Source organism: Solenopsis invicta, chromosome 15, assembly GCF_016802725.1.
Source record: "Solenopsis invicta isolate M01_SB chromosome 15, UNIL_Sinv_3.0, whole genome shotgun sequence".
In the NCBI taxonomy this organism is placed as follows: domain Eukaryota; kingdom Metazoa; phylum Arthropoda; class Insecta; order Hymenoptera; family Formicidae; genus Solenopsis; species Solenopsis invicta.
In genome coordinates this window covers 11,064,169-11,091,379 of record NC_052678.1, presented here as the reverse complement: position 1 = coordinate 11,091,379, position 27,211 = coordinate 11,064,169, and the positions used below count along the sequence as shown (strand labels likewise).

Below are 27,211 nucleotides of genomic sequence, written 5' to 3'. Positions count from 1 at the left end.
GCCGCTGCCGCCGCCGCCGCCGGTGCGCCGATGCGCCGATGCATTCGCGAGAGCTCGCGGTACCGCTGCCGTTGCTTGTGGGAAGATCGACGGGAGAAAGGACCCGGTCGAACGAGTCGAAGTCGCGAAGAGGAAATCGCATCATCGCGAAACGACGCGACGCGAGAGAGATAGCGGCCGATAAGCCGTACAGCTTTATGTAACTATGCAAACCGTTCGCGCGCCGCGCATCCCGGATTCGAGGCAGCAGCGCGTCGCCGTCGTCTCTTCCGGATGCGAGAAATGATGCTGCTGCCTTGCCGTATTATGCCTTGCTATTACGCCAATCAATAATTAACGAAAGCGAAAGATACTCTTTAAATTAAACAGAAGTTTATTAATAGAAAGAAATTATTAAGTTGGAAAAATAAATATGTGTAAGAGATAGGATTCTATATCAATTACAAATTCCAATAATTCTGGGAGAAGGTGATAACTTTTACAAAGGTACGTCGATTCCACGAAACATGATAATTGATATCCCTTACGAGGGAAAGAGAAACTTGGCGTGGTAAAATTGCCGATGTCACACCCGTGTAATCTTAATAACGAGCTGTCCCTCGTGTAAAACATGTGGCATTTGTAAACGAGACGTCGACGACGCATGGCTACGCACTGTCGCGATCGTCGCCTGTTAATTGCTAACGTTAAAGCGCCTGTTCGTTTATACGCCTATGACAGAGAAAAGTATATTGATATTGACCCATTTACAGAAATTGACTCGATTATTTTCTCAACGATAATAAATTTTAAATGAAAATAAATAATTACATAATGATATGATGATACGATTGGAATGTGGCGCGAAGGTTCCTTCAAGACGACGCGACGGTCTCGTTGCCCATCATCGTGGTAAAAGGGTTCGAGTAATCAAGCTCGCAGGGATCATGCATTCGGTACACCGCGAGCAGAAACCGGGGAACCTCGTGAAAGCCGTCGAGAGGAGGCCGCCCCTCCCTCCCCCCCAGTCCATCGACCGAGAGCTACCCACGACTCATCGTGTCGTTATATACGCGATGGTTATTACCTGCAGCAGCGTTACTGCTGCTGCCGTTGCCGCTGCCGCTAACCCATTACGATTGCCATGGCATTCTTCGTGTTTGTCCTCCCTCTCCTTCTCGCGTGTATTCTACTATTTCCCTCCCACATCTTTCTACACACCCTCGTCTCGTCCTGCCTCTCGATGACGACGACGACGACGACGACGACGACGACGTTCTAGACGACGACGACGACGACGACGACGACGACGTTCTATCCATCCAGTCTCATCGACTTAGGCTCGTTTCAATCTCGTTCACATCTGTCCCTCCTTCTCTCCGAGCAGAAGAGGTGACTGGATACTTGGCTGCTGTTGATCGCGATTCATCTCGCGAAATTTATGCAATTTATTATGAGCGAGCAATCGTCTCGCTGCTGGTCACGATCGACTTGAAACTCGAGCACCGTCTCTCCGTCTTCACGAGACGCATTAACGCCAATTTGCGGAATCGCTGTCTGTTTTGTTCAGTTTATCGCTCAGTACGATGGCTTGACGAATGTTTATTGAAACGAATTAACGCTACACACTAGATCAGAGTTTGTGTAAATAGGTGAGAAATTCAAAAAAGAAAAAGAGGCAGAATCTTCTCGTATTAATGAAAGTAAATCTACGTCCAAGAATTGTGAGAAAATGGATACGAAGGTGTATTTGGAGTTTAGCTCGTCGCGCAGAGGCGCAACGTCCCCTCCAATCTAGAAAAGCAACGAGGCGAAAGCGCCGAATTACGGTAGGAAGAGAGCCGACAGACCGTCGCAAACTGTCGCCATCGATCAGGGATAGGGTTACGACCGGCCCATCGCGATTCCCGTCGCGCTTCAACGACCACGAAAACTAACCACACCGTCAACATCATCCGTATCGTAGTACAGAATTCGGCGCCTCCATCCGATCGGTCGCGCCGGATGTCAATCGGAAGCAACGACCTGAAAAATTACTTCGTGTCGTACACGATGGTACTTGTCGTCGAAAATAATCGTGTTTTTTTACTTTTTTTTTGCTTGGGACATTTGGCGAATCGACACGAAATTATCTATAGTTTGGACCAGTCATTTAAGAATTTCTCCTATCGGAAGCGTAGTCCAGACTAATAGACGATAGACGTGTCGGTCTGCAAACAGAAGAGATTGGAGGTTGAACTATGTAAGAGATGAAAACATTATCCTTTATTCTCATAAATTTATATAGACATGCGTGCCAAGTTGAACTAACAGAGTAGAGGAAAAAGTTTTAAGGAAATAATTGTTGACGCGGAAGCGTGAAATGCTTTCCTTTGTAACTTGGGCATATCGCAGGTTTAAATCCGTCGCTCCATTCGACGCATTCGTTCTAGGTGAAGATGAGGCAAGAGTCGGAGAGAAGAGGAGGATATGCTCAGTGCCGCCTCGCGTGCTCGTAAACTCGGCGTTCTCCGGCACTTGGCTCGGTGCACCAAAGCGGAGGGCAAGTGAAAGTCCTTCGAAAGACATACAGATACGAGTTCACTGCATACGCGTGTGCGCGAGCGCGTGGCCTCTTACTTTTTCGCACTTGTGCATCAAGCCGCGCGGCGAGTGACGTGCACGCGTGTGCGGCGCACGTTTCGTTCGCGTTCTCTCAAACTTGCGCGATCCGCGCGCAAGAAAGAAGCGAGCGAGCCGCTGCTCTTTTTTTTCCTCGAGTACAACCTCAGCGGGGAGTTTACTCTTTTCAGTCCATAGCGATGATAAAATGTTAAATTATTAAAAAAGAAAGTTGCGAGTGGAACGAAGAGAAAATAAAAACATGAAACATCTGCGAGCGATGATCTTTCGGCTCTTGCTAATATTTTCTTATTCACAATTTCTCGAGAGCGGTGATGACTATCGTCGCGAGATTTTCTCAATGGGAAATATCGGATTAAATTTTCGTATTTCGCAATTTCGGACAGCGTTAAAGTTCACAGAACGGCCCGCCCGGCCCCCCGAGGCTGCACTGGCTGCATCTACGGGCGCGGATAGCAGTGCTTTATTAGCCGATCAACGGCGATTTTCTCGTCTAATCCCGTTGCGGGATCAGCGTAATACGGTAACACGCACGATCCGGAGGGAGCTACGTCGCACCCAGAGGCCCTTCTTCGAGACATGCGAATAACTTTCCTATACAAAAAGTAGCAGAATAGCCAATAGAATTCTCCCACGGGCTATTTTGCAACTTTCGTATGCGAAAGTTATTCGCATGTTATCAAAAATAAGGCCCTAGGTCGCGTCACGAGGATTATCCCGCGGTATAATCGAGTTAAACGAGCGCAAGTAAAAAACAAAACGGGAGCAGCGGCAGCGGCAGCAGCCTCCTCCTCCTCCTCCTCCTCCTCCTCCTCCTCCTCCTCCTCTTAACTTTCCTCCCCCGGTTCGAGAACGCTATGTGAAACCGTAGGGTCGGTACCGGCGAAAAAATTAATTGGGCGGATGTAATCCGACGATTCCCACGATTCGACTATGGTACCGGGCGGCAATCTCTCTCTCTCTCTCTCTCTCTCTCTCTCTTTCTCTCGCTGCGTGTGCAGGTGGCGGACGATGTAACGTACGAATCGACGATCCGGTCCATTATCGTCGCTCGTTCGCTCGCTCGCTCGCTTGCTCGCGCAAATCGCCTCTCGGGCCTTTTTAAGGCCGATCGAGCCGGACCCGCTCGCTGATTGTCCGTATGTTGTGTTTTGATCGACAAACGGAAATCCGCGCTGTCGCCGCCGGTCGTTCGACATTCGACAGCTTCGCCGCACAGTCCCACGATATGCCGCCGATAGTTGGGTCGACCGTGTTCTCGTAAATTACGGACGAACCGTACAGCACGAATCTCTCGCCGGTATGTAAACGTTTATTTTTTAGGTAACTCGCGTGTTTCCGCAATACTGATAAAACCGTAATATCCCAAAACGAATTGAATTACCGTAATCAACCATGCAATTGCTAATATACGACAATTTCCGAACATTAAGTAATACGAGTTAGTCGCAACAAAAGAAAAAATGAGGTAACGTTAGTTGGAAGTAACAAATTGAAACTGCGCGATTCGCCGAAGATATCAGGGCGTCTCTTGGCGCATTCACGCTTAATCGTTTCCTTCGTATAGCCCATCTCTCGTTACGGCGAGAAAGAGAGAGAGAGAGAGAGAGAGAGAGAGAGAGAGAGAGAGAGAGAGAGAGAGAGAGAGAGAGAGACGGTAACAGTAATTCCTAGAAAATGATTATGGGCGAGCAGCGCGCGTAGGTGGTCGACAGAGGATTTTCCGAGAGGGTAAAGGCACCTCTCTCATTGCAATGTAACGCGGCCGTAACGTTCACTCGCGCACACGTCCGTTCCTGCGAGGCGATCCTCCGCTGACATTTGGAACTCCACACACCTTCGCGCAAAGTATGCACGACACCGACCTCCTCCTCCATTGCCGTCTCCTCCGCCCCCGCTTCCACCTCCTTCTATTCCCCTTTCTTGTCGTATGTTTAAACGATCGAGTCTTAACGGTCTACCATCGCCGCTGCCGGCTTTACCTACATTCTACGAGCGCAGCGTGTACGCCGCGACGCGTTAATGATACCTCCAACAGAATGTGCAACGCAACGTCTTCTTTCTGTAAGCCCGCGATAAAATAACGCTCGTTTCAAACATACTTTGCAACAACTGACGGCAAAAAGATTAATTACCTATTTAACTAACTGAAAATACGTAGACAAAAATTGAAATCCAAAGAGTTTCTCTTATCGAAAATAACTTGTCAAATTATGATACACATCTTGTGCTTTCTTTAAATTAAAATATACTAACAACCGTCTCGATGGAAACATCTTGCACAGTAGCGGTATTTTACTGCTTCATATAAAATAATTGCAAACAAGATGGAGCGTGCGATACTCGCTTCATCCTCTTTACACACTTGACCAGTTTAACGAACGTTATAGAAAATCATAGTTGACTTCTCTACTTGTCAACAACAAACGCAGCAATCGATTATCGTCATGATGTGGCGAAGGAGGGAAATCGCGCAGAGTCGTCAGAGTCATTAACGACTCACACTGTACTGCACGGCAAGGAAGAGGAAGAGGGAGTGGGACGGGGGCCTTTAGCGCGTCGGAAACCACCGCGAGGCCAGCTCTCGAGGCCTCCGCGTGCCTTTTTACGACCGCGGTTAAGAACCCGCACCGGACCCGCCGGCGCTTCGCTACCTTTTGACCCCGCTCGGTGCCAGATGCGAGGAAATGGTATTTCGGCCTCGCGAAACCGCCGCGCGCCGTGTGCGCGATCGAAAATCGTCACGGAGAATAACGAAGCGACTACACCTGATTAAGATAAAAGGAACGATGTTGCATTAAAAAAAGAAAAAAAGAAAAAAAAACGTATTGGATACGAAGCTTTCTATAAAAAATCTCCATAAGCGTCCTCTCGTTACCACGTTCACCATTCTCTTAAAGCCAATCTTCGGATACATCATATAACGGAGGATGAGATACTCGCGTCATTGTGAATTAGCGTCTCGAGTCCATATCAATCGGCGCGTGCATAATAATCGCGTCGGGATTGACGACTTCCTCGTGTCTCTCGATATCATCCACGATATCATCGTGGCAGCGGCGGCGGCGGCGGCGCCTCGTCTCATCTGTTTTTACAGTTATTCACATTACAATCCCGCATACAATAAAATCGTAATTGTGCACGATTTAGTCAATGTTTATTATATCCGCAAACTTCTCTCTCTCTCTCCCCCTCCTTTTTCTATGCGCGGATATTGATTTCGCAGGTTTTACGCCGCGAAATACGCGCGTCCGCTAATCCCGCCGTTATCGAAATTACTTCTATAAATTAGCATGATCTCCGACCGTTGGGAATCGCGCGTGCTGTTGCGGGGTCGCGGCTCCCGGGACCTCTCGCGCTGCCGCCGCTGCTTTTTCCGAAGCGAGAACCAGCCCCGACCCAACGAGATGGTACTTGGCTACCTTCTGACCTCTCCGGCCTCCACCGTGCGCGAGGAGGAAAGTCGATTTTCCTCTCCCGCCTCCTGCCTCCTGTCCGCTTCGTTTCGTATGTTTCGCGAGTACAAGCGCTTATTAAGTTTAGATTCCCGTACGTGCGTTTATACGTGCTTACTTGCACGAACACACGATAGGTATGGCGGCAAAACTCACATTCTTCAGCTTCCTTCAATGTTTCGCGAGAATCGCTGAAAGAGGCAATCTTTTCTATCTCTTCTATATCTATCTTTCTTATGTATCGTAAGAAAAATTTATTAGATAAAAATTTTTAACAATTTACCTGTTACATTTTACAAAAATACTCAACTATGCAGGCAGGGGGTGTACGAAGGATATTTTTTTGACCGAGTAAATCTTGGCGAGTACTTGAAGCCTGTTTGCAAAGGAAATGATAAAATTAACGCGAAAACTCCAAGTGATGTTTACATCATCTGTTCTCTATATCAGTATCAAAGAGGAGCTAAACATTAATAGTTGAAAAAAGGGGAACGAAACTTTTTTATCCTCCGTGATATAACGGGGAACAATAGTCTATTTATAAGCTTAAAACTCCCCTTTCATAGAAATAGTAGTATAAGAAGTGGATAAAGAGTCGATATATTACGCTCGTAATTTCTTCTTACGTATATCCGCAATGTACAAAATAGTTAAAATACAAATTTATTATACGGTCGCAATTGGAATACATATATTTACGACGTACTATTTGCAGTGCCCATGCCGTTTCAATTTCCGCGGGGGTATTACCGCGAATACATCTTCATGTTTTCTGGGTTCGTCGTTAATTAATCGACGACACGCGCAAAGTTTCTCTCGCTCGATGCGATGCCTCTCTCGGATCGGATCAGGAAGATATCGCAGCATCTTCTCCGTCGACAGAGGCCGAGGGTATATACGGTACGAAACGGTACGGCACGGTACATTCACCAATGACCGAGTGGCACGGATCCTCTCCCGCATCCTTTCCTCTCCTCTCCTCTCCTCTCCTCTCTCTCTCTCTCTCTCTCTCTCTCTCTCTCTCTCTTCTCTCTCATCGTTGTGCACGTGAGATGAAACGTGTGTGCTGTGCGCGCGTGTACGCGTGCATATACTTGCACGACAAGACGAACGTCTGATGCAGGTTCCGCGTACATCAGCGGGAACCTATCCCAGCGTTCGGAATCGCTGCGCCGCGCCGCGCCAGCTAAACCGTCGTCGTCGTCGTCGTCGTCATCGTCGTCATCGTCGTCGTCGTTGTCGTCGTCGTCGTCGTCGTCGGACGATATATTTATTAATAGTCGTCGCTTTGACGATGAGACGCTAGCTCTCTATCGGGCGACGATGGGTCGTGTTACTCGTGCTCTCCCCTCAGCGCATCACGGGGTGATCGAGGGTGAATTATGCGGATACCCAGTGACGTAAAGTGTCCAAGGTACACACGTACCTCCTTCTTTGTGTATCGAAGAAGAAGAGACGATTATTTTCGTTGGTTCAATATTGTTTCATACATTTGTCGTCTATATTTACCAAGAAAATTTTTCTAAAATATCAACCGAGTCTCCATCCCTCGTAACAATTCCAAGACACTCCACGAGATACGAGTATCTTACATTTATAGCTAAAGGAACTTAATCTTTGTTTAGCGTAGGAAGAAGCAAGAGAAATGTAAAAAAAAACAATTACTAGAACAAAAACCGGAAGTTTGTGATTGAAAACGTAAACAGGGATGTCTAGGTCAAGGCTCGAGACACCATAGCCTACCGTCGATTTCGGAAGTGCGAGTCACTACTTGTTTCCGGATGGAATGTTCAAGGATACAAATTCCTTGCTCGAACTTTCGGATTAGATTGATGAATAAGAAAAAGACGACACCTTTCAAATAGACAGATAACTCTGATTTTTCACAGCATCGACTAACTTTTTCCTTCTGAATAGAGCTCTCTCTAGATTCGTAATTTCTTTATTATCTCAGCCAATCTTTAGCCAAAATTCATACGTCTTCTAAAAGAAACCATTATAGGTGTGCGAGTAAATAGTTTGAATATGATGCTCATATAAAATTGTTTCTTCATATCTCGAGTTGATCAGGATTGATCATCGAATGAATACATACATAGTATCGAATGGTCGTGACATCACCACCAAGTTTAATTATTGAGACGTCTCATTGCTTTATCGCATTTTTTCTTTATCGCATTATCGTCTTCTAGCGTCTGCAACGACTTGTCAGGAGTTTCAATACGTCTCTAGGTTTATTAATCTCGATAATACTATATCTTGCGTGAGTATTATATTTCGCGTGCTACTTTCGATATCCTTCGTAGAAAAGATTCTTCGACCTTGCGTTCGAATTTTCCAATTTATCTTTCACAATAGATTTGGAGAGCAGATTCGCTTATCCACGACCTACGGTAAACGGAATATAAATTACACGGAAGAAAAAAGTACTACATGAAGTTTACGGAGTACGATAAGTTTATTTCCGTCCATTCTGAGAGGTTTCGTTCGTTAAGACTGGCATTTCGTACGAATCTCGGGGCGATTCGCACAGTAGAATCGCAATCGCGGAAACCAAACGGAATTCCACTTGCATTGCGTTACGCCGCATTCTCTTTGATCGGAGCCTCCTTGTACTTTCTAATTATGCTCTCGCTTCTTGCACGCGCGTAGGTGCCTCGGTAACGAACGGCCGACGATAACACGGCCCGTGATTTTTTCGTAACGCCATTTTCTCCAAAGTCTGCTTTTTTCAACGCCACTTTCGCGTCTATGAGCTTATTACGGTTCCGTTTCGCTTATCACGATTCATTAATCCCATAATTTCAACGAGATCTAATATTATTATATCTGAGCATCTTTATCGAGATATTATTTAGGTACATTACGTTATTGGAAAGTATGTTATATTACGTGAAACTATACATCATGAAATATTCTAGGTGAGAATCGTGTATAATCTTTGTATAGAATCATAGACATTAGAGACTGAAGAGAGAGAGAGAGAGAGAGAGAATGCAAGTAGTTTTCATCGAATTTGATCGAATCGCGAAAGCGCAACTTAGCGTTTAGCAAACGCAAATAATAAAATGTCGTTTATTATTAAAATTTTACGTTTAATGATACAAGAATAGAAATTAAGATTGTATCGAGGCTGTTTTGCCACGGTCTTTCAGCTCATTACTATACGGAGTGGCCATCGCGCCGGAACTGGTTGCGGAATCGCCCATGCCTGTTACATGAATAAACTATCGTCACGTCGCCGCGTTACGTAAGGACGTGCATTCGCCAATGCATAGGACGCCAGAGAGATCGCCAGGGAGGGCGCACCGATGACTACCTCGAAGACAGTGACGACGACGACGATGATGATGATGCGGCAATTGAAGGCTAGGCGAGATTACTCTATTGCCTTAACAGGATCCGTTAAATAAGCGAAAACTCTAGCGCTGGACTACCATGAATCGTAATTAGCTGCAATCTCATTATTTTTAGACGCGATATAAATTATGTTATTATATTATTGTTTAAGACCAAGTTTTTCATAATTTTATATTTTCATTGGGCAATCTTTGTTTATACGTCTTATTATATGATTATGTATTTCTACTGATATTAATTTCTATTATAAGTTCTATAAATCGAGTGTGCCTCCGGCACGTCTGGACGCCGACGCCGAGGGTGGGCGCGCGAGCAAGGAACCCGCCGCCACGTCGTAACTCTCCACCTTCGACAGCGCCGTTATTGTCCGCGACTTTGCCTCTCGATGGCACCGATCGATTCCTCGTCGTGCAACGTAATCGTCCGATTGTGACGGCGCGGACGAGCGGACGACTCGACGCATTCCGGGTGACGACGATACGCGTTCGTCGCGATCTACCTCGCGAGTTTACGCCGCGCATAACATCTCGATTTTATTTCGCATTTCGCCGTGCTATGCAAGGCGGTTGGTATATAGGGCGGTTTACACGTATTCTCAGAAAAGCCAGCAAAATCGTTACTCTTTGCAACTTTTCAATCTTAATACGAGAGAAAAAAAAATACACGAAAGAAAAAGGTATATAAAGTCGACAGGGCGCGACGATAAGTTTGTAATTAGAAATATAATATTCGGCTAAGAAATAGAAATCAAAATACCTATAATTTTAAATGTAAAAAGAATTCAGACTTTTCAACTTTTTTTCAAAGATAAATCTATCCTGACGCGATAGTACACGTTCGCGACTTCCCGTTCGTAATCCTAAGAAATATTCCTGTATCTCGTAGAGTTGTCCATGAGATTAGTCATAGCGCCGTAAATCTCGTTTGCGAAATCATTGCGAACGAGCGGCGTACGCGTATGCGAGATTTGATCTGACCGTTCAGGGACAACAATTGATTTTTATCTTTGCTCGTTACTCGCGCAAATCACTGCAGTCTTTTCTCTCACGGTGGAAATCGACGATACATAAAGGTGCGTCCTTCGCCGCAAAAGTAACGATGTTGTGGGTGACGTCGTCGTCGTCGTCGTCGTACCGCCAGTATCTCTTTCTCTCTTTCTTCCCGCGTTCCCTGAATTAAAGACTACGCTCATATTTATCCCACTCTCATTGTGTCCGCGCACTGCAATTTTCTTTCTCCCCACGGCGAAGTTTCCTTTTTACACTGTCGCGCAGAAGCGCGACGAGTTCATCCGGCTATTTTCCTTGGAAAATGCCGCGAGCGAATTTCTTCGCTCCGCCGTTTCCACTTTGGTCTTTTTGTCATCATTTTATTTGTTCGTTCGCTTCATATCTTTTTATGGCTGCTGGAAATTACAGTACGAAATAAGCGTGAATACGATTATCCATTCTACTTGTCACTTTATTTTAGATATTAGAAAGCGGAATACTCGCGGACTTCCAGCGAAGTCGAGTGGAGAAAAATAATGATAATAATAATGATTATCAGCAGCTCTACGATTCACGGTTCCCACTCACAACAGATTGATTCAACAGCGCTTGAGTGGGCAGCAGAAAAATACGGCAACCGCTTTACGTAACTCTTTATTAAACGAGGCGAGTCTTTAAACCTTCTCTAATAGATAACAATAGGACAACGTTTCTTCTTAATAAGTTTCGTCGCGAATTAACACAGTTAAATTTCGCCAATCACCAGACACACGTCTTTTTCTGTCTGGTGAAATCTTCTCGGTTGGAAGCTGCCGTCTCTCGAACAAAGTAATCCGGAGGTTGTCTACTTTGGAATAGAAGAATTCACCTGACTAACTCCGTGACCCCGCGCGCTGTAGGGAGAGAGCAGACCCGGATTTCCCATTAGGCTAATCATTAGTCTCCGCGGGCGCACGATCCTAGAGCATATACCTAATCTTCGTGAACACGCCGATTAAGGCGAAATTGCCTCGTTCGCGAGACACAGCCGGGCTTTTATTCTAACGAAAATCTGCATCCCCGTTAGCTGCGCTTCTTTACACCAATTCTGAATATGTTTTATTTTTAATGATAAAAGAGAAGAATGCATGATAGTGAAATGTAAACAAACGAAATTACTATTTAAAAGAAAACTTATCTTCCTTGAATGAAAAAAAAATTTACATAACTATCTTTATTTTATTAAAACATTTTTCTATATAACGATTAACACTCATGTTTATCAACGTAAAGCATGTAAGTGCGGGAATTACTTTGCTACTCGAGATTTCGCGCGCGCTTCGGTATCCGAGATTCACCTGTTTATGAGAACATCTGTTCGACCCTTTCGGGGTCTGCGAGGGGATTCTAATATCCGTCCGTTCGTCCGGCTGTTGTGCATGCGAGATCACGGATCGAAGAGAAGCATCTACTTCGCGCAAGGAGAAAAATGAAGAATCAGGAGCGCGAAGATCCCCCCGGCGGCGCGGGATCCCTAATATAATAATTGGCGATGCGTGTATACGGGGCACCTCGCTTCGTCCGCTTACGGTCTCTTACGGCGCGGCGGAGGGACGTCTATCGGACGACGCCGAGAGAATTTAAACGCCGGAAGAAGAAGGAGTATCTACTTAGATTTAATCGCTCCAATTGGGAGGAAACCTGATTCTGCGCGCGACTCCTCGAATCCTGCATCTCGCAGAAGCGGAGGTCACCGGTTCAGAAGCCATTCCGAACAAGCGTCAAAGAATTCACTTAACCGAGAGAGATATTCTCCGTTGCAACTACGTTTTCAGTTGAAATTGTTTATAGAGTACGAAAACAGAACGTGGATATCATGAAAAATAGTTTTTTGATACGAGTAAAATTTGATTAATTATTTTCGATCGATTCAATATTATTATTTTATTTTTTCTTCTTGTTATTTTATTCCAAGAGAAAAATTTATATTGAGCGAGAAGGTTTATTCATCCAACAATGTCTCCCTCGAGCTATCGTTTACCGCGTCCCGTCTGTCCTATCCGTATCTAAGAAATATCTCGGACGATCAAACGCAAGGGTTCGAAGGGATTAAGGGGACGTAACGGTCATAAGTTTCTGCTCCCTCGCCGACTCTGACACTGGCGCAGTAGCATTCCGATAGGAAGAAGCTCATCGTTCTTGTCGCCGTTGTCGTCGTCGTCGTCGTCGTCGTCGTCGTCGTCGTCGGCGGCGGCGTCGCGTGAAAGTTGTTCACTTCCTTCTCTCCCACACCGACATCGCCGTTGCCGTCGCCGTCGCTTATTCACCACCACCACCATCACTACTACATTCACATGCAACGAGACCATCAGCCACACGAAGCGGCCACGTTATCCGCGCATTGGACTCCTTCGATTTGCCAATGGCTGGGATAGAACTACCACCGACACCGACCAACGACCGAGACACGACCGTGCTAGAAAGCCCGGCTGCAAATCCAAGCCGTAACCTTAGGGCCTAGGCCAATCCGTGACCATGTCACCTCCGTCTTGCGTCGTTCGCGTTAACCTTCCCGCCTGGCCGTCTCGATTTTCGCGAAAGATCGCATCTTGATCTCTTCTTAGACGAACGGTTCAACATTACTCACAAGTATATACATATAATATCTGCAGTGTTTATCCAAAGAATTATTCGGAAAATAATGTTATAAACTCAACCGAATGAAATTATGTTAAATTATGTTGTATTATATTACAAATTACAGATAATTTAACAATAATTACATATTTCAATAACACAAGATTTTTTCAAAGTTTAATGTTTAACTCTTAATATACAATCGTTGTTCTAGCAATAAGAATTAATAGTCACAATATTGGAATTGAAGAAGGGAAAGTACGAAATATTTGATACATTTCTATAAGATATGCTGTATTTTTTCTAAGATGCGCTTTACTAGAATCGTATACCTTCATTTAGTCAGCACAAAACTCCGTCGAGATAGCGCAACTCGTAGTAATATCCTTCTCGGATGCGAATATACAGCGTTGGCATCTCGTAGTTGCCATCTCGATGCAACTGGGGAATTCGACGGAAACTTCCAAGCAGTAACGGAGAAATAAACGTCGCGACGATTCGTCAAGGATCTCGCGTCATCCGACAAGTAACGGACGCTTGCTTGGACGGAAAAAGAAGCAGGATTAATTAGCAGGATCATCGAGATGGGCTACCGGTGATCAGGGCGCGGAAGTGCCATCCTCCTCCGGAGCTCGGAAGGAGCAGCAGCGGACCCTTGAAACGGTACCGTGCGCGCGGCAGGTGGATGACGCAAGCAAGGATGATTCTTCTCATGACTATCCCCTCTCGGGCCTCGCCTTTTCTTCTCGCGGAAGGACGTCGCAGCTGACACTCCGCGTCTCTCTCTCTCTCTCTCTCTCTCTTTTTGTCCTCCTATCTATCGCTGCTATTTACCCCGTGATCCGCGGCACGTCTATGGGCATGGATAGATGGATTCAAACAACATGCATCAAAGATATAAAACAGGAATCATATAACTTTACCCTAATTGTTTGGAATCTGCGAAACGAGACTCGAAAGTCGTAATGTACGTTTGTTTAAATTATTTTCAAAAGCAATTCTACAACGCAGAGAGCATACGCATGTACAATTATTCAAACGTAATTCACGAGAGATCATCAGGCATTCAGGTAGGCAGGCTTGTTTAAGCGAACACAGTAAATTGTACATCTGATTTTGATTTACCTGTCTGACATGCGAATACGATTATTACGAGGGACCTCGCGTAATACCTGCGATATTTATTTCTAGAACATGGTGCATAGATAATGCGCCGTTCGGTATGCACGCGAGGCGAAATGCTAACGCGAAATGATTGCCAATTAACATTAATATAGCTTTACGTGCGCCGGAAGGTTACCTATATAGCCAATATGCAGAAACTAATAAAACTCAATAGTATTGATCGGCGGCGGAAAAAACCGCGTGTAATTATCTGTTATTTTCGAAGATACTCTCGTTCAAGGGTTATCAAGTTGTTAAATATTTAGGAAGGAGAACTTGCAAGAAGATATTTTCTAATTGCGTTAATGAGCAGAGCGTTGTACGAAAAGTAGACGGGTGTAAAATTGGACTGAAGAGAGAAGAGTTTTCAATTAGGTTAATTGACGCGTGTCGCAATCGTCGACGATTTCATATTAGAATATCCTGTCGCAACGAAGGAATACATATATTACGCGCAAACGCGCCCACGAAGCCAAGTGTACAACGCGCAACGTGGCGCTCCACTTTGATAATCACGTGGCGTGTAAAGCGATATCAAAGGGATAACGTTTCACGAAGGTAGTGGTGCGGGTGATAAGTGAAGTTAAGTCTCTATCCCATGGATTTGTATGCGAATCCCGTGACGCAAAATTCCACCCGCCCTCGATCTATTCACCTGCGTGAAATGTGCTGATCTAAGAGAAAAAGGCACATTTTTATTTCTTTTCTCTCATTTTCTTTCCGCGACGATCGAAACGCCCTATTCTCGATCTTTCGCTATTTATGTTAACGCCGATCCTCGCACGCCCTTCGCGCCATCCCCGTTCCCTTTTACAGTGGTTGACCCCTTTCGACCTCGTAATTGCCATTCGCCGATACGGAAACTGCAACTTTGCTCTAGTTTTCAGAATCATGGATATGAATAACCTTCCAATGAGCCATTAGCTCGTTCGGGCGGTGCATGTGTCGATCAATGGTGTCATCGGACGAAATGGTGCAGCGCACGAATCCTTGGATCGAAGTTTACGTGATTGTTTCTAATCCATTCGTTCCGATGATCGATCGTTCCTATTTAATTCAGTGTACAATTACGAATCAATGATCACTTTGAAGAGATCAAATGATACATTCTTTAGCAATGGGATGAATATTCAAGACTGCGATGGCAGGCCTCGTTCCTCTTTCCTCTTTGCTTTCTAACTTTGGCATTTAATATAATTTAACACAATTGCTCCTTTCAAAGCCATACAATTCCAATTAAAAATCTTTTTCGAATGAATTAAAAGACATTTTACACGCAAATACCGAATGTAAGGCAATGTAACGCGTCGAAACGACAAAATACTTATGATAAGATGATCCTATTATGATAAGAGTTGTGAGAGAATTGCGCTCATAAAAATGAATCATTATCCGAGACAAATAAATTGGGAAGATTATCAGTGGTAGGGGTACTCCCGCAAATTTCACGGCGAGCAATACCGAACGAGAATATATTACTTTGCCCAAGGGACTCGCTCGCGCGCGCCTCGACACAGAAACCTTTTTCTCTCTCTCTCTCTCTCTCTCTCTCTCTCTCTCTCTCTCTCTGTTATCCGCGCGTATATATGCACGTATAGAGCCACAGGAGGAGCACGAATGCAGTTAATTGATGCACCGGCGCAGTAATGGCCGCCGTTAAATGATCGACGAGGTGCAGTCGCGGGATAATGACGACGCGGCGAGAATTTCAGCTAAATTAGGCGCCTTTGTGCGACGTCGGGCGAACGCTCTTTCTTTCTCTTTGCCACTACATTGAAACATTCGCGCGTTCGCATTTACGGCATGACATTGAATTATTAATTGAGCCGTAGCACGCGGATGTGATAGATGCAACGTTAAACGTGCGTGCGTGCGTACGGATCTCGCGGAAGATCTCTCGCGGGGAATCGGGCGGAATCACGAGTCCGATTAATCGATGCGTCATTACGCAACGGCGCGCATAAATGATACAAAAGATGCTAGCGCCGCGTCGGAGCGTTAATTATGTACACGCCGGAGGAAATTCTCGCCAGTCGAGGATTTGTACCCTTCATTTGCGGTGTGCGGTTCGCATTAACGGGGACAAACAATTACGCGAGACGTCGCGAAACAATTAACGCGATTGCTACGTTTCATACCTATGCCGTGGAAATTAATTTCGGACAAATGGACATCCCCTTTTTATTTTCGCGCGTTATCGCCGTATTTTCTAAAGTGTGACGCAATTGTTCGCGTTATGTACAAAACACTCGAAAAATATTCGATAGTTACGATCGTTCGACTGTTTGTTAAAATTATATTTTTTTCGACGATACACCTGTCGGAATAACTTTGATCTCTCAATTCTTTCCCAAATCGTAAACCGGATGCGGACGTAGAGAAGTCGGCATGAGAAAAAGTCGCAAGCTGTAAAGTGCGCCCCATGGAAATTGGCAGGAAATAAAACTGTCTGCGCAGCGAAAGTTTTTCGACCTGTAATGATAAAGAAACGCGTGTAATTGTGGCAAGATGTTAATACACGGTTTGATTCGTGTATTTATGATCCACGGGAACCACGGCATTGTCTTGCGGTTGCACGTTTCTCAGAGAAATTTCTCTGAGACGCTTGTAACCAGTGTTATATTTACAAAGCAGATAGTTGCGATTAATTATCAACACACAACGCGATAGAACGCAATCGTTTAACGTAATCACTCTTTTTCGTTACAATTAATTTACATAAAAGCACTTTTTTTATTAAAGTCTTTAAAAAAAAAAAACAAAGAAAAAGATTACTTTTGACATCATTTTTCACGTGTAAGCACGTGTTTCTTTAATCTTTTCATGTTTAAATACTTTCGATACGATTGTTCGTTATCAATACTTGAGACGCGGAAAGACATTTTATACATCGATCACGATGCAGTCAACGGAAAATGGAAATCGTCACGTTGCATGGTGTAACGTGCCACATTTTACGCTCCTTGAGCTGGTGCATGGCCTTAACGAAGTTTTTGTCACTACTGCCTGTGCATTTTCATGCGCGGTCGCGATCGGCATTGCCGGATCGTTGATTTGTCAATCATTGGCAGGCGTTTGAAACTGACCGATTGGTCATAAAACCGATTGTGGTTCTACGCGTAGGACGTTTCTTGCGCGAGCTGAGCGATTCGCGGTAGAGAGCCCTTGAGGAGCCGTGGGTGTCACCTAATTGCACCGAATCATCGGATTATTTCTAGAAGAGAATACTTGGGAATTATAAGTATAAGACATGGATCGATAAAAGTCGTTTGTAAATTTAATCGGATAGACTCGAGGGGATTTCGGCGAATTGGTAAACGAGAAACCGCGATATGCAGATAACGTGAGCGCGAGCGTTAATTAAAACTGATGATTTTAGTTTTTGAAACTACTGTTACATCGCCGCGCGCATACGATGTTTCGAATAATTCATTTTACGCAACGAGGACGCAGCTTTTTGTGAAATTTAATTATAAATCTTCCGAGTTGCACGTCTCTCGCATTAATTCCGCACGTTCGGAATTTTCGTCCGCGGTCGACTCGATTGTGGGAACTTTTTTGTAATTTTGGGTGAAAATGTTGAGGAAAGGAGAGCAAGAAATTCCTGCTTACACCGTGACGACACGGGCCGGGTCTAGGGATCTTCGTTATTATTTCAGCGAAACGAAGCGTATACTCCGTACACGCTCGAGTTGGCGCGTGTGCGAGTTGTTAACTTCTTCATGCCGGCTATATCCAATTTGTTGCATGCAGCAGCGTCTTCATTCGCTTTTCACAGTAAATATCATTGCAACAAGAGGACAGGTAGCACGGCATGTCGTTACGTAAATTTCCATTCGAAACACGTGACTTCGAAACTGACTTCGCTTGTCGTATTTTCGTCGTATACTACGCCGCCGCTAACGACGAATGACTTCAACTTTGTACGTCGATATCGATGATTGCAAACGTTTTGCATTTGTATCAATAATAACTTTTTTTTTATTTTTATATTAAAAGTAGAATTTTGATATTTGATTTTTTTTTTTTTTTTTGACCAAATTTGTACATTTTTAAGTCTCTTGGTTTGGCCAAAAAATTCAACACGATTCTCATATTATTTGTGAAGAAAATCAGTCTTTTCTTAATGGCAATTACAGGACAGTAGATGCACCGTGCTACCGAGTAACGTTATCCCCGAGATACCTGGCTGGTTCTAACGTCACGATGCGTGACGGACGCCGGTATATGTCCATTCTGTAAAGACCGTGCGGGCAAGTCGTTATTATTTGTTTGAGTCGGCTTGAAACAACTTCAGCAGTGCACAGACGGATTTCTCTTTATCGTAAGAAATCGACATTCATAACTAAAACAATGTTCGGTCTGACGTAACGCCGAAGAATCGGATTACAGATTGCCGTAACGTTCCTTCGTAAGAATTAGGTGAATTAAAATTTGTTCGAAGAATGATCGTTGTCGTAATCGAAATGATGATCCGATTTCTACAATATATCTCATATTTTTGTGAAATAAAGTCTTGTTTCATACATGCTAATGCGAAAGGCTAATAAGAGAAATTGAGCGTAATTGCTCCAGTTATACAAATCCAACGCGCTGCTCGACATTGCTGTTTATATTTCCGATTACTGATCGATCGGATGGAAAAAGATGCGTGAGAAGCGAACGTCAAGCAGGTCTTTTTTGCATTACGCAGACAGACTGCATCAGTATTCTTTTTTTTTTTTCTACAGTGTCGCGCGATAAATGTCTAACGTAAACCCGTTCTAAACCCGATTCGTGCCCGTGAACGCGTGACTTTGAGATACATCAGAGACTTAAGTTGAGACTGTGGCGTGCAAACTGCGGCGTGAATAACGCATTCAAAACGTCTTTTTTGTGAAAAGCCCGTTATGATCTTTTAGATTAGGAAAGCTAATATCTTGTAGAATCCCTTAAATATGCGTTACTAGTTTTTTTTTTTTTTTTAATGGCTTTGTAAACTACGTCTTCTTAAACGATTTATTTTTAATTAAAGATTAAAAACAAAAGAAAAAAATTTTCCTATTGCGTCCCTATTTGATCATATACTTGTCAATTTGTTATTACAAATAGAATTACAGTCTCTCTTGGCTCGTTTTCTCAAGTGTCAGCGAAATGCATGGCGTCTCCCATCAATTCGACAACTTAAATTGATTAAGTAATTATAGACATAATATCGCAAATAGAAATCACCAAACGACGTGGGGCGGGCACAATTGTTCCGTTAGAATACTGTTATCGAGTGTGTTCTCCAGGAAATCTTTTTCTAAAACTTGAACGTTCGAATTATTACGTAAAATAATGGTAGCTAAAATGCAGCGCAACGTTCCGTAGGATAGTCAGTCTAATATTCATGGAGAGTCTAAGCGGCTGGATGAATGGCTGTTCCATATTACGATGTACCGTTCATAAATTTCTCGATGAATTCAACGTGTTTTGAGACATTCAACGTATATAGACGATGCAAAATTTTCCATGAATAAACATATATAAATGACTACTTGCATCATAACTTTCTAGCGATCTCAAAGTAAGGAAAATTCTTTTATATATCTAACAAAATGAAAATCACATGTATATAAAAATATAAATGTATTTAATTGTTAAAAATTATTTCAAAGAAGGTAGCGCTTTTATCGGCGGTAAGATTACAAACGCAAAGTTGCTTGTATATCGATCAATGGTCAACAATAATCTTTCTATTTTATCGACGAATGTTAAAAATATATAAATTTGTACTTTTTATCTTACTATACAAAATAAGCGCGCGCTACGAGGTTTTTAATATTACGTAATTTCATATAAATTACAAATTTAATATTTGTGTTTTATCGCATTATAAAAAAATTTTATTTCCAAAATTTTTGTTTTTTAAAAATCTTTGTTGAATTTCCTACTTTATTTCCTAGTGTAAAAAAATCTTCGAGAAAAATCAACTCAGATAATCGGAAGATTTCATTCTTTAAAATGAATCCAGAAAGATCGATCTTTAGAATTTTTTTTCACAAAGTTCAAATATCGACTTAAGCAAAAATTGAGTGAGCGATCAACAACAAAATTAAAGAATCACCTACAGTTACTCTTGAAAAGAAAGTGTAACATCGACAAAAATGATAAATCATTCATATATTTAAATTGATGAAATCGTTTGTTTGTAACTTGATCTTTTTAAGTTGAAATGAAAATACCTTTGATGAAAATAAAAATTTATTTGATTTCAAGAAATGACGTTAGCAATCTTTCTTAAAGTAAATAAATTATTTGTTCAAATAATTGATTTAATTTTAATAAATAATTATTTAATTCAACGAAGGTACTCGCAGAAATGTAAGACACAATTTAGTTATTCTGGTTTTAAAAATATGTTTCTTTCATTTAAAAAAAGATTTGCGTTGCACGATCAGAATATTTCTTTAATTCTAACAAAAGGAACAATCAAAAAATTTCTTTGAATCAAATAAATATTTTTTGACTCAAAGAAACCTTTCTCTGGATGTATAAAAAATAACTTTTGAAATGTCGATTATTTTGAGCACAGTTTTAATTTTTGAATCTTACGTTTGTGTGTTACAGTAATCACCGTAGCTTCGTGGCTGAGTAACTCTGCTCGTTGCGCATCGGATCGGTGAGTCAAAAATCAGTTTTCTTTTATATATTTTTATGTTTTGTAAATGTCCTGTACATGGTCAAAGGATACCTCCATACACATACGTACACATAGTCAGAATACGCGATCTCCGCGATGACAGTCGCTCACGAAGTTGACGAGAGAACCAATCGGCATTGCGGAAAAGCGACTATAACTTTGATATATTTTTTATATGTATTATAAAATGTTAAGATCCTTTTTTAAGAAAGGATCTTAACATTTTATAATACATATATTAATTATTAATAATTTATCTAAAAAATATAATTTTTATTTATATATACAATGTACGAATGTGTTAGTGTGTAAATCAATATCTAATTAAATTACAATTAATGTTTAAATGAATTCGCAATACCAGAATGTTTTAAAATTAAACATTTAAAACAAAAAATCGGTCTTTCATAAAGGCTTCGTATAAAAACACTTGCAAATGTATTTTCCTTTCTTTATTCCTTTTAAATTTTAGGAACTTTTGCGATTTTAAAGAAATAAGTGAAATAACCATTTCTTTATCATTATTCGTGACTCTACGATTATGATTCTCAGTATATTAGAATAACATGAGAGTAGTGGTCTTACGTTAAAACTGACATACATAATAGAGTAGTCGTGTTACAAAATGTATAAAAGAGAAATTCGATTTAGGTATGCACGCATGTCCAGCACATTGTGCAGTACAAATTAACACAGCCGTATTATAAACACGTATACGCGTACAGCCTCTAAGAAACATATACTAGCAGTGAGATTATATTCTTAAAGAAATTTGCAAATGTTAATTTTTTTAATTTAGATTGTAGCTTTTTTCTTCTATCTTTTCTTTAAACAATTATATTTAATTGCTTTCAAGAAATTCAAGATTTATCCAGTATGCCTACAAAAATGTGTCTCGCTACTAATTCGCGTTGTCATGAAACTTTGTACGCGAATTGAGCGTTAAAAAAAAAAAAGCTGCCACTTTCATTCGCTATCACATATACGTACGCGTACGGAATATGCGATCCAGCCTATACAACGCAGAAGCTTGCAGCAAAATTGCTACAACATTGCAAGATTTTTTTTTATATTATTACTTTAGCAGTATTGCAGCAACTTTACAAGAATATTGTGAAAAATAATGTTTTATGCCTTACCTACGCGCCATCGTCAGCAGATAGACACGGCGGAGTTGTACTTCTCGTAATTAAAAAAAATCACAGAATAAAAAACGCAACATTGAGACTCTTCAGCCACATTTTGATAAAATAAAGGAGGCGAGTTCCTAAAATTGAGTTCGAAGATAAAAGTGAGATGGCAGTAAAAATTTTGACAGTAAAAATACATCGTTCTTTTTGATCCCTTGCGTGAAAGTTAATTCAGAGACATAATATTATAATATTCCTAAAAATTATAATATTTGTGCTAAAATATATTAATATAATGGCATCTGATATATTATAAAAAAATTACCAAATTATCAAAACATATTGGCCCGTATTGAAAACGCGCTTAGAAAGATGTTAGCGCGCTTTTTTTGTGTCATTCTATTACATCTTTATCAATCGTTAGACTTAAAACAGAGGAAAAAACGTTTTAAACGTACTAACATTTTTATGAGAGTGTTTCGGAATACAAGACATTATGATGTAAAATCGCTATAATATTGCATTATTTCTAAAGACATTTTATCAGTGCTGTAATATTGCAGCAATATTATAGCAACATTTAGCAATAGGCGTTTTTGCAATGTTATATAATCTCGAGACGAAATATTGCTGCAATCTTTCTGTGCCGTATGAGTATTGACTACATTTTGACGCAACGCAAGCATTTGGACGGAATCCGTGCGCTGAACTGGGAGTTCTCCCGAGGTCGTTCGTTAACTTCCTCCGTAGAAATGGCCAATTCGGCACGAGCGTCCTCGTCGAGGTCGAGGACGAAGTCGCGATTACCCATCAACGTCACCAGGCACATGCTCTCTTCTTTTATTCGCGAGCGCACTAACATTTCCAGCGTGAAGAGGTGCTCGTCGTGCGCCTCCGGCAAGTAACGGTGCATGAACTCTGCCAAGCTGTCGCACCAACCAGAGAGAGAATACCATCTTTTATCATCTTATTACGTAACTATGTGTCATGCATTCGACAGCAGTGGAATAAATTTATAAGATAACTTGCGTTATGTCTTACCGTAAGAGGTACTCGACGTTGTGTCCGCTCAAACCGGAACATTCGGTGATTTGACGCGCTATAGTCTGCAACGATGCCTCGCCGAGCCACTGCTCGTTCTTGTTGGTGGCGATGTAAATTACTACGGGGAATTGCCTGTCCCCGACCCGGCTGTGAAACGTCGCGATGGTCATTAGGTATCCTCCTAAAGAGCACTCGCGATTTTCCAAATAGGATAACGCCGCACTGTCCTGAAGCTGAAACGCTCGTCCGTAAACCGTAGCCTGTCGGCGAATTAAAAAACCGTCTATATATCGCACGTGATTCCCACATAATCGAGATTTATGTGTGATTTATACGCGTTATAATATTAAATCGCAATTACCTCTTTGTCCTCGATTAAGGTGGCGACTCGTCCAGGCTGCAACATAAAGGGAACGACGATTTAATCATTTCATCTTCTCGAGAGAAATTTTTGAAAAGAATTAAATTAAATTGTGTTTGAGAATTTTTCTTTCAACGAAATAATTTCTTTAGAGGCAGATAGTACATGTTCATGTGATAGTTCACATACATTTTTATTAAGATTATTTATTATTACGTTACACGCGCACGCGGCTGTTTGCATATCAGGCAATACAAATTGTTTGTAAGCCAAAAGTGTACATATCGCACTGGTTGTTGCAAAACGCAAAAGCGAAACAAAGAGTAATCGACGACACAAAGCTTATCTCTTATTGAAGATATCAGTTACCACCGGTTTAGAACTGGCATATACAATTTCACGTAATTTATACGTAAGTGTAATACAAAACGCAACATTCATTCCCTCATGCCCTCAAGCCCTCATTCCCTCACTCCCGAAAGAGGAAAATAAGATTTTTGGATATTTTATATCCGGGCTATTCTAAATTTGTAAATCTTATATTCGAATGAAAAGCAGTGACTTTCTGTCCTGTGTATCCACAGATTTGTCAAAACTTATAAAGGCTACATCTGATGTACATCTTTTTTTATTTGATATATCGCTTTGTCGATGAGATGTTTCGATAAAAATAACGTATACATGAATTACATACATTATTACTTCTGAAGAAGCAAACTCGCAAAGTTTAACTCGGTTGTTTGCGATGCTGACGCACGACAGAGCACGTGGCTGACTTGTGACAGAAGCAGAAATATATGTTGTGTAGTATCTATATCGAGAGTATATTGTACCGCAAAACGCAAATGTTAAAAATAAAATATACTTTATTTACGATTTTGATTTTCAAATAATTAGACGATTATATTTACGTAGTAGTAAACTAATTTTATAAATATTAAATGTTATTTTTTCATCATTTTTCATTTGAAAAAGAAGAAAAAGATGGCAAGTGAAGACAAAAAGAAGAAAATGACGACGCGCGCGTGTTAAAACAAAGAGAGGGTCAAAACGAATTTCGAGTACACTGTTTTTATCTCGCGCACGTTACGCACAGGTGTCCTTCAAATCCCGATTCCGAATAATTTTATCAAAATCACGTACGTCACAATAGAGATTCTTATCAAGCCGAGACAAGTCTCGTAGCGATGATCGATGTCGAAAAAAGTGTATATCGTTTCGCTTGGAATCAGGCCAGCGCCAAAAAAGAATGCGCATACGCCGGCGAGAGCAATAAAATTCAGATATTAATAGAGTTCGCAAATGACTCGAAATAAAAATCACGTGCATAATGTATGGGACGTCTTTTTATACGCAAAAGTGTATTGTAAATACTACGAATATATCCGTCAAGGATGAAACGAATGCAGCAGATTGTTGACGTTAATGTTAACGATCTAAAAAAGTTTTGAATAAAAAATGCAATAGTCAACCTTGCCAGGTAAGCATTTTATCATATACATTTTATAGATATAGACACATGGATGATTAGCATTGTTAGCACATAGTATATTTCGGGTCTAATTAATATATGTCCAACGTGTAAACGTAGCGACGCAATGGCTAATGTAGGAAGCGTTCTTTTTTTCTTCTGATTATGAGTATAATTAATTACAGACTCCTATTCATAATGGTAAGATTTTGTTTGCTATTTTATCGTATCGATAGGGTCGTTGCCACAGATGTTTCCTTTATCCAAAGTCCGTGCTTCGATTTTTATTATCACGTGAATTGAAGATACACACGTTGTCGTCAGGCGTCAATACGCGAGAAGCTGCCGTGTAAAATAATATGAACAATAATATAATATCGATAAAATGTTAGAGTAATAATTTTTTTTTTTTTTTTTTTATAAGTAAGCTTTAATAGATTTTTGCAAGTTTATCGCATTAAATGTATGTTGGCTTTTCAATATTTACCGAATGCAACGTAAATATACATATCAATTCTTGTAAGCAATCTCAAGAGTACATTTTTATTATTCTAACCGAGACAACGTCTGCTACATTAAAAAAAAATAAATTATTTGTTGAACATGAAATTACATTATTATCATCGGTAATCGAATTTATGGACTTTGTCCAGTAGAAAAGAAAAAAGCAATTAAAAAATTGAAAGACAACTTTGTTCCGCAAGAATGAGTTTGCTTCTTTAAATTCATCTACCGAATACACAGGTTTCTAGATATGGAATTGGATCTTTATATGGTCATCAATGGAGGCGGCATTGGAGACGATAATTAAAGAAGAATAACGAGGAGAATTGAGCAAAGGTCAGTTTGACTCACCTTTTCGATCGTTCCACGATGCGTGGTGTTGCCCTGCCAGAATCGCCTGCTGAAACCCCTCACATAGCCGGTCGTGCTTCTGATGTACGAGAAACCAGGATTCCAGCAGAGGGACCCATATCCAAACACCCAAAGTTCATTTTCCTGCGTGCAGTTCATTTCTGCGTACTCTTACGAAAAAGAAAGTCGGCCAACGACACCGTCCCGTATTTCTTTCTTCTTCCTTTTTCTTATATAGTATATTCTTAGTATCAAAATAAGGCTTTTAAATTAAAAGCTCAGTGTCTCGAAATACGAGTCTTCTTCTACGTCAAGAATTGGTGTAATTTTCTAATATGTCTGGATCCTTTTACTATACAAAATGACTAGGTTCACCAGGTTCTTCTTGTTAAACGACCTCCTCCTCGTAATTAAAAAGTGTGCTCTGAGTCCGTGTCTTTCGATGAAAAATCCGTTTCAATTCGAAAATCCGTCTCATATCTCTTCTTTTATCCAGAACATATGCGGGAAATATGTTTGTAAAAAAACGCGGAAGATGTAGCTATCAGCTTACAGATAGCCCGCGCACACGAGATAGCCGATAGTTGTTCACCGGATCTTTATTAATCAGCGCGATCGACTGTACGTAATATTCGAATCGACGACAGGTTTCACTTTCCACACGATCATCGGCGAATTAATTCTCGATCATCGTTGATACAAGCGTCTGCGTGCTCTGTGCAGATCTCTCTCGCGGACAGCTCGCGCGGCGGTGATTTCAATTGACTAATTCGGATAGTTGGCGGCGAAATACCGTAACAGCGAGTTGCTCCTTTTTCGTCGTCATTCTGGCTGCCCACGTGTGCCCTACTCCATGAGCATGGCTCTGAATCCTCAAGATTGATCTTGGATCAAGTCGGTCAGGGAAATTCGCTTCGAAAAAATCAATCTTCGGACAACTGTCCCGTTCTGATTTCGAGCGTGCGTCTCGCTCAAGTATCTCCGAGACATTTGGAGGATCCTAATAGGAGAGCGAGTCAACTTGACAAGATCCGGTGAGAACTGCCGGCTGACTGTGTTAGCCGGCTAACGTTCGCTCAACTAGACCAGACGCCGCGCCTACAGGAGGAAGAGAGAAAAATGCTCGGGAGAGAGCACAGCCAGTCGGGGAAGACAGAGAAAAGTAATGGAGTACACGCCAGCGGAGATCGTGGTGGGGATGGATGATGAAACGAACCGCCTGATTGACGCACCGGATGTGCGTAAGGAGCATTCCGTTGAACGGATTAATCTGCGAAAACGCCGATTTGGCTTGAAAGACCGTACCCAATGGAGACAACTGGCTCATACGTACGTGTTTAAAATGCAGGAAGTCACGTCACGCGCGTATGCGCGCATCAGAACGTGAGAGACAAAAACAAATTTCGTCAATTGTCCAATTCAGTCAACCGCGGGACAAAAATTGATCTTTCAAACACATCGATTTGCGGAATAAAATATTTCTATCAATTTGCTTGAGGCA

At 41.8% G+C, this 27,211-nt stretch overlaps 2 protein-coding genes across 2 annotated transcripts in view; one reads left to right on the top strand and one right to left on the bottom strand.

Annotated features, from left to right (window-relative positions):
- The window catches only part of LOC105200471 (histone acetyltransferase KAT2A), a 36,116-nt gene that overhangs the window by 697 nt on the left and 8,208 nt on the right, over positions 1-27,211 (top strand). Inside the window, exon 3 of the mRNA XM_039457894.1 lies at positions 20,777-20,828. The gene's annotated coding sequence lies outside the window, so the exon portion shown is untranslated. The remainder of the gene's footprint in view (positions 1-20,776; positions 20,829-27,211) is intronic.
- On the bottom strand, positions 20,845-27,056 carry LOC105201511 (glutathione-specific gamma-glutamylcyclotransferase 1). The gene is made up of 4 exons (XM_011169542.3): positions 25,711-27,056; positions 23,385-23,420; positions 23,021-23,283; positions 20,845-22,905 (listed from the first exon to the last, which is right to left on the bottom strand). The coding sequence occupies exons 1-4, from the start codon at positions 25,867-25,869 to the stop codon at positions 22,641-22,643; spliced, it is 723 nt and encodes a 240-aa protein (XP_011167844.1). The 5' UTR covers positions 25,870-27,056; the 3' UTR covers positions 20,845-22,640.